General features: G+C 40.4%; 1 protein-coding gene across 1 annotated transcript in view; it reads left to right on the plus strand.

The window, feature by feature from the left end:
- Positions 1-14,102: 14,102 nt before the first annotated feature.
- Positions 14,103-14,985, plus strand: part of LOC135051158 (vomeronasal type-2 receptor 26-like) — an 88,737-nt gene continuing 87,854 nt past the window's right edge. Inside the window, exon 1 of the mRNA XM_063957294.1 lies at positions 14,103-14,395. Coding sequence (XP_063813364.1) covers positions 14,103-14,395 — 293 coding nt within the window. The remainder of the gene's footprint in view (positions 14,396-14,985) is intronic.

The raw sequence follows: 14,985 nt of genomic DNA on the forward strand, positions 1-14,985 counted from the left end.
ACATCTCTACCACCGCTCAGCACACATCTCTCCCACCGCTCAGCACACATCTCTCCCCCCGCTCAGCACACATCTCTCCCACCGCTCAGCGCACATCTCTCCCACCGCTCAGCACACATCTCTCCCCCCGCTCAGCACACATCTCTCCCCCCGCTCAGCACACATCTCTCCCACCGCTCAGCACACATCTCTCCCCCCGCTCAGCACACATCTCTCCGACCGCTCAGCGCACATCTCTCCCACCGCTCAGCACACATCTCTCCCCCCGCTCAGCACACATCTCTCCCTCCGCTCAGCACACATTTTTCCCCCGCTCAGCGCACATCTCTCCCACCGCTCAGCGCACATCTCTCCCTCCGCTCAGCGCACATCTCTCCCTCCGCTCAGCACACATCTATCCCACTGCTCAGCACACATCTATCCCACTGCTCAGCACACATCTATCCCACTGCTCAGCACACATCTATCCCACCGCTCAGCGCACATCTCTCCCACCGCTCAGCACAGCGTGATGTGTGCTGAGCATGCAGGGGGAGACGGGGGGGCCGCTCACTTCACCAAGCGGGTGAATTGAGCGACCTGCTAGATTGAGCCTGCATGCAGGCCAATCTAGCACCAGCGACAGCGATGCGCGGGGTTGCGCATCGCTATCGCTGTGGGGGGTACACACGGAGCGATCATGCTTAAAATCTAAGCAATCTAGTCAGATTGCTTAGATTATCGCTCCGTGAGTACCCCCCTTTACAGTAAAAATGAATTTATTAGGATGGTAATTTTAGTGCTTAGTCCCTTGGTTGAATTCTGAGTATCATCACATGATTCAAAGAAGAAAGGAAAATGTCCAAAATGTGGTGCACAAAAAATATACAGTAGCTAAAATATAACTTTTATTAGTATTCCAAGTAAAAGATATGCATAAAAAGCGAAGAATTTATTTAAAAGGGAAAGTGTAGAGGTGTCAAAAAGAATGAAAATGTGTATTAAAAAAACGCTATATGTGAAAGGACTCTATGAAATATTTTTTCTTTTTTCCGAAGAAATTCACAAAATAAAGGGAGAGCAGAAAATCTGTGCCCAATGTATTAATGTAACATAATATGACATCCAATCTTGGGTACAGTATGATCTCCAGTAAAAATATCAATCAGTATTAAATCACGATTTTGGAATAGAGGCAGTCCGATATTTCTTGAATAGAAATAAAAATGATGATCTCAATAACTTCCTCATTGAATTACTCCGTTTCATACTTACCAGAAATTTTTTTGTTTGCAATAACAACTTTTATTTACAGGTAAGGGGCACTGCAATGGGGACTACCTGTGCCCCTACCTATGCAAACTTGTATTTAGGGTGGTGGGAACGTGAATGTGTGTTTCAAGAAGAAAATGATCGGTACACAGACCACATAATTATGTGGCTACGTTATATCGACGATCTGCTGATAATCTGGGATGGCGATATTCAGCTATTCAGGGAATTCCTGGAGAGACTGAACCACAACAATCTGAATTTACGATTGACATATGAAGCCAGCCAAACCCAGGTTAACTACTTAGACATCACTCTATGCATAGAGGAAGACGGTCATATTTCCACAGATCTTTTTCGGAAAAAAACTTCCACTAACAGCATTCTACACAATAAGAGTTCCTATCACCCAGCGGTATTGAAGGGCTTACCGAAGGGAGAATTTCTTCGGATGAAGAGAAATTGCTCGGAAGAGGAAACATGTAAAGTACGATCTGAACAACTCAGCCAGAGACTGAGGGCTCGTGGCTATAGTAACAGAATGATCAAGAGAGCCTACAAGGACACAAAAAATTATACTAGAGACCAACTATTAACACCTAAGCCCAGAAAAACAGGAGGGGGAGAACAGGAGAGTGTCAGATTTATAGGCACTTACTGTAACGAATGGAGAGACATACAAACAATTCTCCACAAACATCTGGATATCTTACACACAGACCCAGATTTAGAGAGAGTTTTGGGTGATAGAATCCAGATGACCTGGAGAAGATCCAGGACTCTCAAGGATATCCTGGTACAAAGTCACCTGCATGTCCCTAAGAAAATGTCCATAAGGAAAAAAGGCTCGACGAATTGTGGAAGATGTAAAGCATGTTCAACTATGAGAAATGTCAACACATATGAAGATAAATTTGGAAAAACATGGAACATCAAAGAACATATCGATTGCAATACAACAGCAATCATTTACAATCTTCAATGTCCCTGCAATTTAAGCTACATAGGAAAAACAAAAAGGCCCCTTAAACAGAGGATACTAGAACATCTAGGTAGCATCAGAAATGCAGAGAAAGATCACCGCAATTTCAGACCCCTTACTCCTATAGCGAGACATTTTCTCAGGTACCATGATAACAATCCCAACCTCCTCACAGCATATGGAATGAAAAGAGTCAATCTAAACATCAGGGGGGGAGACATAGATGGAGAATTACTTAGACAAGAAACAAAACTGATTTTCCTCATGAATACATTAACACCTTACGGTCTTAATGAGGAAAATAGTTACATACCTTTCCTTAGATGAGACCGAATATCTCCTCTCCTACTATTAGGCTGCTCCAGTATCATCTGCCTCTTCTTATATAAACCCATTCCAAACAATATAAAACTCATAGATTCACTTTCGATATACAGACACCTTTATACTTTACTCCGCTTCATCTTAGTTTGACACCACTATGTGAACACTAATATGTATTCTCTCACATTTAGATTTAACTTGATTCTTTCTCCTCCCTCTCCCTCCCCTTCCCCTTCACTGTTTTATTACTTTTTGTGTTACTTGGATTTGGGCATTCACAATCACGTACACTGTTTTGTTTTAGTGTGGATCACAATCACATACACCAATCAAGCTTCCCAAAGAACACACCTTTATGGTCAATGTGACATTCACAATTAATAATTTATGATTAATATCCTTTAAGGTTCATATAAATACATTTATAAGCGTTTCACAATTTTCCCAATACACTCACTCTTTATCACTTATCCCTTCACTAATTTATTATTAAGATCAACTTCACCATTCTCCTTTAGTATAAACTTTTTTGCAATGGAACAGTCACAATATATCCACACACTCATTTATTAATTTACATATTTTCACTCTGTCTAATGAATTCGATACGAATATGAATAGGATTATTATAATCAAGTGGTGATTATACAGCAAAAGGACAACATAATGATGTCCATGGGAGTAAAAAGTCAAAAATAAAACTTTTGAATTATGCCCATCATTAGTGTATTTCTCATAACTTTCTTGAGCCATAACGAATCATCTTAGCAAGTAGATAGGTGATCCTCAAAAATGTCTGAGACAATCATATATATAGAATGGGAGTTGTGGTCATGTGACCCAAAGCTCGAACTTTAGATCCGTACTCTCACCCATTTAAACCAAAGATTAAGGGGATATATTAAAGGAAGGGACCTCTGGAGCGAGTATGTGTAAGAAAAATTCCACTATACAGTAGAATATTGCCCGAATAGCTGACTTTATGCGCCGTATATCGGCATTTGATCACTTTGGTCTAGCAATAAGAGACTCAGTGACGCGCACCACCCTTTCTGCCCATGCGCCAGTGAGCCCCTAGCCCTGTGAAACTCCTGTCAATCAAGGGAGTGAGGCGGGATAAACGTGATGCGGCAGTAGGCGATAGGTCGTCCCGCATGAGCAGGGATTCTGACTGGCCGCTGAGTTATCCCAGTGGGTTTAAAAAGCGGACCCGGAAGGCAATCGGCTTGCCTCTGACGAAGCTAAATAGCGAAACGCCGCGTTAGGTTGCTGTAGCTTATGTGAAAATGATGGACTCTATATTTACTTTAACTTTTATTTCAATCATGTTGTAATATTGTTAACATCAATTATATGTGAATGCACCTAGAGTGACCCACGCTTTAGATATTCCTAGTGCTTGACTGCCCCACAGTGGTAGTAAAAGATAGTGTTGAAGAGACACTGTAAAAATTATACATGCATTTCCCAGAATCCTCAATACTTGGAGTATAGAGATAGTGAGATTATATATGTCACCACACTCCAAGATTTTGCTATCCAATATCAAGATATAAGGGGGTTTGCATAGCACACTCCTTTGAGATAGGGAAACCTTATCCATTAGGAGTATTTATACAGTTATTATATCCCAACACTTCTCTCCCTCAGTGTATTAGTCTAACCTGAGATTTGGGAGCCACTTATCATTCCCCATCTCAGTGGTACAAAGATAGATATAACATCACGCTGAATGGGATTTTTTCCATTCACACCACCACTTATGTGAGATAGGAGGGATTTTCGTAGCCTTAAGTGGATTGGTCCATAATAGATATATTTAAACAAATCACCATATATATATTTGGACATGTTCACAAGAGGCTTGGCAGTGGGCGCTAGCACCTATTAATATATTTCTTATACAGAATATATAAGTCTAACTAACAAGTCTAACTGTGAGGCCTAGAGCTCGAGGTGCATGACACTTTCTGAGGACATTGGGAATCCCACCCATTAGGGCATAATTTAAGAAACAAGAATATATGTAAAATAAACCCATAAAGTCCCACAGATTTAATACTGATTGATATTTTTACTGGAGATCATACTGTACCCAAGATTGGATGTCATATTATGTTACATTAATACATTGGGCACAGATTTTCTGCTCTCCCTTTATTTTGTGAATTTCTTCGGAAAAAAGAAAAAATATTTCATAGAGTCCTTTCACATATAGCGTTTTTTTAATACACATTTTCATTCTTTTTGACACCTCTACACTTTCCCTTTTAAATAAATTCTTCGCTTTTTATGCATATCTTTTACTTGGAATACTAATAAAAGTTATATTTTAGCTACTGTATATTTTTTGTGCACCACATTTTGGACATTTTCCTTTCTTCTTTGAATCATGTGATTATAGTCTTTGTGTCCGTGGTAGCACCCCCCATCCTTTGTGATGACTTTGGAGTGAAACCAAAACAATACTTTTCTTTGGGGGTCTCTAACTCGAATAATACTTACCCATATTTCAGCCTGTGCGCCCTTATCCCTAGACGTTTGAATTCTGAGTAGGAATCTGGGGCAGATGTATTAAGCCTTGAGAAGTGATAAAGCAGTGATAAGTAGAAGGTGATAACGCACCAGCCAGTCATTACAGGTTTGAAAAATGACAGTTAGGAGCTGATTAGCTGGTGCGTTGTCACTTTCCACTTATCACTGTCTTATCGCTGCTTTATCACTTCTTCTAGCTTAATACATCTGCCCCAATGTGTCCAGTTTACATTTTATCTCTCTGTTCATACAGATGTCTACTCATACACCTAAACTAAATATGCCTTATGGCGCGAGAAGCCAGGCACAAATGAGCCTCACCAAGCGGTGTAGTTCAATTACTTTTTCTTACATTTTTGTGTCACCTAGCAGATGCATCAAAACACCACCGCAGCACTGTGTATACAGATTCAGACTCATTCGCACTCAGATGTACAAATGTCACACATCAAATGAATCCATTCAGTCAACCTAAACAGTGTTTTATATGTGAGAATCAGATACACATTTTAAGCAAATAAGACAGGCGGTGTGGCCGCATCATCAGGACCAGGGGCTGTTTGGCACAGACTGAAGCCACAGTGAGTGTGGACAAATCTGCATGCATTTCCGTTCATGGTACAGAAACATAGTATTAGATAGATTCATTGACTTTGATTCCTTTTGTGTGTTTATGTGCATGTGGTAAGGAAATTAGATCGTAAACCACTGGTTCAGGACCTATTTTGAATAATGAAACATTGTCTATAATTGTACAGTACTGTATATTGAAATAAACAGAAACAAATATTTCATTAATTACACTTTAGAGCTATACTAAATTTGAAAGTTTTCATTTTATTATTGTTTTCTTGCAAAATATAATACAGATGTCTTGTAATAAACTAATAACTGACATCAAAAGTCAGGAAAATTTTATTTAAAGTTAAGACCCATACACAATCGGCGATTTCGAGCTCGAAGCTCACTTTTGGCATTTTGAGCTACTTTGAGCTCAAACTCGGCCAGTATGTACGGCCCGGCGGTGAGCGCTGATGGACGCTCCCACATTATCGCTGGCTGCCGCCGTTCGTCGGGCTGTTTGAACAGCCGAGTGAAACACTTTCCACAGTCTCCTACTGTGGAAAGTACTTCACCCCCGTGAACATCGCTGGGCACAGGGAAAATAGCTCAGTGTGTATGCACTGAGCTATTTTCCCTGTGCCCAGCGATGTTCACGATCATCGCTGTGCATACACGCTGGGCAAAAACGCCCAGTGTGTATGGACCTTTAGAGCTAGGAAGTCTCCAGCCTCAGATAGGATACCAGGTAAAGTTCTATAGGAGTGCACTGGCCAGTTGGCAGGGTTCTTACTCATATTTTTAACCTATCCTTGTTGCATTGTATCATTCCCGATTGTTTTAAGTCTAAGATAATTGTTCCAGTCCCAAAACCCCCAACGATGACGGATCATAATGATTACTGACCAACTGCACTCAATCCACTCATCATGAAATGTTTTGAGAACATTTTTTTTTTAAACACAATTTTTTATTTAAAATATTTGTAGAAATACAAGAATAGTATATATTTCCACAGAATAACCGTTGTATACAGAACAAAAATCGGATTAATTCGTAGGATTAGCAAAAGGTATAAATGAGACCAAGACAGGCGTAGATATTGTCTTACTTAGAATGTACTGGGTAATAAGGATCTTAGCCATGTAAGGAATACGTATTATATGATCCTGTAAAGTAACTAAGTAATCAAGTATCGATGTTTCATATACAGTTAGATACATCTTATCAGGAAATATAGATAATAAGACATGTAAATGTCACCAAAAGGAAATTGAGTATGCTAAATACATGTGTTTTACATAATAATCATAAATATCAGAATTCGAGTACAAGTTATAGTACATAAGAAACAAGTAGAGAGGATTTGTATATAATTACATAAGTAGTTAATCCAGAGATAATCAAAATGAAATCGTAACAGTCATTCCATATAACCTATATTAAACCTAAAGGTAGGGGAAGGAGGAGGAGGGGGGAGGGTGGATCTATAATGAGGAATGAAACATGTGCTACAATTGCTACAATTGCTAGGAATTGCTACAAAAACATCAGATATGAGTTGGATGAGTGGGCATAAATTTAGCACTAGTAGGAGGCATTATGAGAGCATGTCACTGCGATGTGTTTGCCAGTCTGAGTTGTCAAATACTTTTGTTATGGTTCTTTGAGTGTGAGTATCTAAAGAATCAATGAAGGGTTGCCATTTCATATGAAATTTAGACACATGTGTAGTCATATCCATAAGGGTGTCTTTTCTGTCAAAATATAAGAGTTGGAGCAGTTTGGTTTTAAGTTCAGCAATAGATGGAGAAGAAGCGGATGTCCAATGGATGAGAATTATCTTTTTGGCTACTGTCACAATAGTAGTCAGAAGATGATAATAAGATGTAAGTAGATGTGTAGTAGACCAGTGCGTAAAATTGGCAAATAAGCATGCGGATGAATCTAAAGAGAGGGTGGTGTGTAACATTTGATTAATATATGATATTGTCTTATTCCAGAATTTTTTGATTTTTCGGCATTCCTAAAAGCAGTGAAAGAAAATTGCATGGGAGTAATGGCATTTTAAACATGAACTTTAGGTACCTTTCAAGAAATGGTGTCTTTGTGCAGGAGAGATATACGACCTATGCAAAGTTTTTATATGTACTTCTTGGAGGTAAGAGGCCTTTAGCCATGTCATGGTCATGTCACCTAGTCATGGTGTTTGTGGAGGATTTGGGAAGGATTGAAATCTGGTATATCAGTTTGCCACGTTAAGGTTAGAGTTCGCCAAGCTGATGTGTCTGATTTTGGGAGTATCAGATTATAGAGGTATTTGATATGGTACGGTTCTCTTTTGAGTAAGCTTAGGAGAGAGGATATAGGATCGGAGGAAAGAGAGAAATGGGATAATGGATTTAAAGAGCAAGCAAAATGTCTAGATTGAAGATACATGAAGAAGGAATTGTTTGAAATGTGGTAGAGTTTTTGTAATTTGGCAAATGTCCTAACAGAGCCACCTGGATCAAAAACTTGGGAAGTTAAGGGCAATCCCTTTTCCTTCCAAGCGAGGTATCGCGAGTTATGCATGGAGGGGGTGAAGGAGAGATTCCCCCATAGGGGAACATATGAAGAAGTGGAGGGGTCTCGAGAAAGTTTTTTATTAATTTGCAACCAGGCATTATAGGTCCAAGAAAAGAGGGGATGTTGTAGTATGTGTGGTGGGATGAGATGTTTTTTAGAGTGTAAGAGAGCACTTGGAGAATAAGGAGAAAATAGATTAAGATCTAGCGATTGATGTGAATACGAGGAAGTAGAAAGAAGCCAGTCTGAAATATATCTGAAGTGAATAGCCAAGGTGTACAAACGGAGATATGGTAAAGGTAGTCCCCCATTAGATCTATGTGTCTGTAATTTGGGCAATGCAATACAGGGCTTTTTGGCTTGCCATAAAAACTTAGAGGTAAGACGATCAAATTTATGAAGGTCTTGTTTGTGTAAACCTATGGGGAGCATTTGGAGCAAGTAAAGTATTTTAGGGAAGATTATGCTTTTAACCACTGCTATGCGACCGAGGAGAGATAAAGGAAGATAAAGCCATGATTCATATAGAGAGAATATTTTGGAGAGAATGGGAGTAAAATTAAGTGCGTACAGGTCCGTAAGTTTTGAGGGAATATAAATACCTAGATATTTTATGTTGGATTTACTAGGGGGAAGGTCAGGAAGAGCAGGAGGGGGTCGAAAGACTGCGTTGTTTGTAGATAAGGACAAGATTTCTGATTTTGAGGGGTTGATTTTGAATCCTGAGGTTTTGCCAAATCGTTCAAGAAGGTGGAATAAATGAATTAACGAAGTCTGTGGATTAGATAGGAACAATAACATATTATCGGCATAGAGGGCCAATTTTAGGGTAATATCACCTATGGGAATACCTATGATGTCTGGGGAATGTCTGATTTGGATAGCAATGGGTTTAATGGCTATGGCGAATAGTATGGGGGATAGGGGGCAACCCTGTCTGGTCCCACGAAATAATTGGAAAGGGTCAGATAAGAGCTTGTTACAACAGACTTGTGAGGTAGGAGAAGTGTAAAGGGTCTGAAGAAGGGATATAAATGTAGATGGATATCCAAAATGTTGTAGAGTCTGGAATAGGTGATGCCATGTAATAAGGTCAAAAGCCTTTTCTGCATCTAAGGCTAAGATAATTGTATCATCTGAAGAGGTGTTCGTAGAGGGGTGATGAATAGCTGATATGAGTTTTCGAACATTGGTTACAGAATGCCTACCCCAAATGAATCCTGTTTGATCATGGTGTATTATAAAAGGAAGGGAGCATTTAAGGCGATCTGCTAAGATTTTTGTGAGAATTTTGTAGTCAGTGTTTAATAGAGATATTGGGCGATACGATCCAGGGAGAGAGGGATTACGACCTGGCTTAAGGAATAATTTTATAATTGCCGAATTAAAATATTGAGGGAGAGTATGAGTGTCCAGTATTGAATTAAATAGCGTCAAAAGGTGTGTATCAATTTTATCAATCATTAATTTGTAAAATTCATTGGTGAATCCATCTGGCCCTGGGGCTTTGTGCGATTTCATATGTTTTATTGTGTGTCTAATTTCTTCGATAATAATGGGGGTCGAAAGAGAAGTGATAAAGGCAGGGGGAATTTGAGGGAGTTGGGGGAGAGACCAGGTTTGAGAAGGTGGTGCCGGTGGTGCTTCTTGATCAGCACAGATTTCAGAGAGTGTAGGATTTGAGTAAAGGGCTTCACAGTATGATTTCATAATATGTGTCATTTGGGAAGGGTCCGATGTTAATGAGCCATCGCTTTGTTGTAGAGGGTAGATTATCATAGGAGAAGAGGAGCCTTTAAGTAAATTTGTTAATAGTCTACCGGTTTTATTACCATGTTTGTGGAAACGGAAATCTACGTGAAATTTATATCTGTCCCCCATAGAGGATAAAAATTAGTTAAATTGGAGTTTGAGGTTTAAGTAAGTAGTTTTATGGGCCATTGTAGGATCGGATTTGAATTGCTGATAGGCATTAGATAAAGATTGTTGTAATTCCAAGTATGATTTAGCATATTTTTTTTTAATGCAGAGGAAAATGACATAGTATGTCCTCGCGGTACCGCCTTTGCAGTTTGCCAAAATAGAGGTGGATCTGATATTGAGTGGGACTCATTTATAAGTGCATAGGAGTCCCAGGCTGCCAGCATAGAGTCGCAAAAGTGTTTAGAAGTGACTAGATGTGAGGGAAATTTCCAAGTAGAGGGGGGAGGATGAGCGGGATGAATGATCAGGGAGAGCCAAAGTAAGGCGTGATCAGAAATCAAGATGGGTTCAAGAGAGGAGACAGAGATGGAAGGAAATAGGTGTTGGGCAACCAGTATATAATCTATTTTTGAAAAAGTGTTATGGGCCGCTGAGTGGCACGAAAATTCTTTATCAATCGGGTGAAGAGCCCGCCATACATCAATTAATTTAAGTGAAGACGCAAGAAGTGGGATACCTAGTTTAGGAAGGCGAAAACCTGCATTGGGAGGATTGGATCGGTCTAAATAAGGAGAGGAGATTAAATTAAAGTCTCCAGTAAGAACTAAATTGTCTGAGCTATACGGGCTTAAGTTAGATAGAAGGGTTTGAAAGAAGGATTTACTATATAAGTTATGTGCATAAACTGAACTGAAAACAAAGGGCTTATTCTCAAGTAGGGTATGGGCTATAATATATCGACCTTGGGGGTCTACTGTAGTGGAAAGTGTTTTAATATTGAGATGTTTTTTAGCTAAAAATGCAACTCCTCTAGATTTAGAATTATATGGTGCTGTTGCTATCAGGGACCATCCCAGGAATTGGAGCTTCAAGGTCTCTGGCTGTGTCAGGTGGGTTTCTTGTAGAAACGCCAATTCTATGTGTTGTTTATTCAGATAAAGTAATATTTTGCGGCGTTTGGCTGCTGTGTTAATGCCTCCAACATTTAAAGTGCCAATTTTAATTTCAGTCATCTACTCACCCAGTGATAGGACTGTCGGAAGAAGCAATTCCATAGTTGCCGAGGAGATGCAGCAAAACATCCATAATGGGAATGGGGATAGGAGGAGGGACATAGGGTTAATCTAAAAACAACAGAGAAGCAAGACATATTAATAGTACAGGGTTTGTTATACAAACCAACTTTCAGGTAACAGAAATCAAAATAAAGTTACAATACGAAAGACGTCTATATGATAATCCGGCCATGAGCTCCGAATAACCATCCGGCCAGATATAGTAACTAAATAGGTATATATAGAGGGCCGCTGAATAATGCCCTTAACACAAACAGATGGATTAAAGGTACACTTATCTCAACACAGTGCAGAGACATTTATGTAGAAATATGAGAGAAGGAAGAAAAATATGGTAGAGAACTATCAGACATGGACAGAACAAAAGAAGGGGAAGAGTGAATAGGGATTTCTGGTTAGGAAGATATGGTAATTGCAGAAGGATATGTCAATAGTATAATTATATATATATATATATTTTTATTTATTTATTTTTCTGGACGGTGGGAGAAAAGCCTTATACATAAAAGACAGAGTACAGTGTATACCTTAGTGTAATGAGAGAACGGTGGATATGTTACATATTAAACTGAGCAACCGAAGGATCAGTGGAAAGCGAGTAAGGGTTAGACAGCAGGAATAAAGCGTTTCATAGAGAGAAATAAGAAACAAAAATTGAATAGCTAGCCATGGGTACTTTCACGGGGTTCTGTGTCTAATGCATAAGGTCCATGAATGTCTATGACAATATAAAATAGCAAACATTGGAGGATACCGTCCCCTTCAGGTCGCAGCTGTGTCTGGGCAATCAGCAATGTCTTCCGAGTCTGACGAGAGGATGTCGGTTAGGTAGGCATCAGCGTCCGCCGGGGAAGTGAAATCTGCATGATTGTCTCCATTAAATATACGTAGCCTGGCCGGGTACATAACTGTGAATCTCATCTTTGCAGACACCAGCTTGGAACATATGGGGTTAAATGCTTTTCGAGCTCTTGTCAGTTCGGCTGAAAAATCTTGAAAGATGTAGTCGCAAATTCTGCCATAGTAAATTACGTTGTTTTCGAGAGGAGGTCCAAAAAGCGAGTTTGTGCAAATAATTAAAACATCTAAACAACGTGACTCGCGGGCGGCCATCTGGAGACCGTGGAGGGGGACCGACTCTATGCACTCTTTCAATGACTAAATCTTTGCATTCTTCAGTAATGCCTAGTAATGAAGGCAGTGTGATTTGTACAAAATGGGATAAATCTGTCCCTTTAACAGATTCAGGAAGGCCCACTAACCGTATATTGTTTCTTCTGGAGCGATTTTCTGCGTCCTCAACACGATTCCATAATTGATAGTTCTCCTTTTCCAGCCTTTTCAATTCGATTTGAACTCCTGCCATATCATTACACAAGCCTCCAATCCTGTTTTCATTCACAGAGACTTTGTGCTGCAGCTGGTGAGTGATATCTGTAACTGCTTTCGTGAGGAGGGGGGTCATCGCCCTGGTGATGGCTTCCGTGAGGTCAGCGTGGGTGAGTGGGGCGTTAGGGTTGCACACTGCCTGAGGAGTTTAAATGGTGTTGAGCAGGAGCAGGCTTCTTAGATGCTGGGGAAGCCGGTGGAGTGGAAACGCCGGGCGCCATGTTGGGTTCCGCCTGGCGCTTTACCTGGCGTGGGGCCGATGCTTGCAGAGCTTGTTTCAGAGGCGCCGGCTAGGACAAATACTTGTCCATATGCACCGTGCAGGGTAGTGGGCAGAATCAGCGGCTATAGAGGCTGAAGGGGAGCCTTTAAAAGAAAGAATCTGCCGGGTTATTGCGAAACTCCGGAGCCTTGCTGCCTCACCACATAACGCCGGAACCGGAAGTCGAGAACATTTTATTGACATATATTAATAGTTCTGTAGGTATCATTGCAGGAAATCCAATGCTTTTAGTAGGATATTGGGTTTGAAAATGTAAAGCAGGCATTCCCAACCACGGTCCTCACGGCACACCAACAGTGCAGGTTTTAGTGATATCCAGGCTGCAGCACAGATGATTAAATCAAAATAACTGAGGTACTAATTAAGTCACCTGTGCTGAAGCCTGGATATCACTAAAACCTGCACTGTTAGTGTGCTTTGAGGACCGTGGTTGTGAATGCCTGATATAAAAGATGCCCATTCATTTTAAATGGAGTTGCTATTTCTGTAATGGATTCAGAATGATATCCAGATGGATGGGAAGCCAGCGGTCAGAATACCAACAGCGGCATCCCGGCCATCAGAATCCTGACAGCCCCCTGGAAAGTACCCTAACACTCACCTGCCCCCTACCCTTACCCTCCCTTGTGGGTGCCTAACCCTAACACTCCAGTGTGGTGCCTAACCTTAACCCTTCCTTCCCCGCTGCCTAACCCTAACTCTCCCTGCTCGGTGCCTACCCAAACCTCCCCTTCGAAGTGCTTAAACCTAACCCTCCCTCCCCGATACCTAACCATACCATACCAATCCCTGCACTCTAACCCTAACCCCCTTTCTAATGCCCAAACCTAACCTCTCCCCCCACGACAGGACACCAGCACGTTCCACTAGAAGAACGATTGGGATTTGTTGTGGGTATTTTGACGTCGGGACCCTGAGCACCTTCAGGATTTAGATGCCGGGCTTATGGCATCCTTCGGGATTCCAGCATCGATATATTAACCGCTGGGAGCTCGTCTTTCGGGGTATTAACTGTCTGCAAGTGCCGGATAGCATTAACTCTAAATAAGAATGCTAGATTAGTGCAGCACTATACAGCAATATTACACAAGCATTTTATGTTACATAAATTGCCGCATACAGTATGTAACAGTACAAGAAGCCATCAATTATGTTAATCTCTCAGTATATCACTGTACTTTAAATGAGTCTTAAATATTTCATTAGAATTATGCTGCAGTCAATGAGGAAATTTAAAGAAGAGAACAAATTCAATAAATACTTGCAACCGTTAGACATTATATTTAATATAATGATTTGGCTGTGTGTCCTGAGCGTCACAGTCTGCAGGACTCAGACACAGAACCTGGAAAACGGATGTCATCTCTCTCCAGTCATTAAATACGGATTTGAGTATAAATATTCCCAGGAAGGAGATATCATTATAGGTGGGATATTCACAGTGAATAGTTTTGTGGCAGCACAACGATATGTATTTGGAATCCAAATGCTCTTCTGTCTAAGGTAAGTTACATGATGCATGTAAACACATTATCCGTCAGCTGCAGAATATTTGTTTGATCTGGGAATTTTTAGGAAAAGTCACCAGTTTGTAGGTTTTAGCACAGTCATTGAAATATAGTTTGTTTTTGTTACCAAACCCGGTGATGCCTCTTTACATAACATTTCTAGATGCACACTATGACTACTGCCGGTCTGTTTTGAACATTATACAGTATGTTAATATAGCATATAAACTATACATCACAAGTCAGGGCCAGGACTGACAAATGGATGCTAATAGAAGAGGAGACTTGATGAGTTATAGCTTCATAATCTAAGCCAACAAAAACATACTGAATTCATATACATAAAATAGTACTGTATATAATATACACTGTTACAGTCCCTTTACATGAGTAAATGTGTCTCCCTTTACTTGGATAAATGTTTCCATTACATGGGTATATGCAGTGTTGGTCTAGGACACGAAGGGCCGGCCGGGAGAATACAGTGGTAGGGGACAATGCATAGCGGTGTGGCCATGCCACATAGAGGCTTGGCTTCCATTAGAGAGTGCATGATCTGGGCACCTTGAGATATATCTATCAGAG

This window comes from Pseudophryne corroboree, chromosome 1 (assembly GCF_028390025.1).
Source record: "Pseudophryne corroboree isolate aPseCor3 chromosome 1, aPseCor3.hap2, whole genome shotgun sequence".
NCBI classification, from domain to species: domain Eukaryota; kingdom Metazoa; phylum Chordata; class Amphibia; order Anura; family Myobatrachidae; genus Pseudophryne; species Pseudophryne corroboree.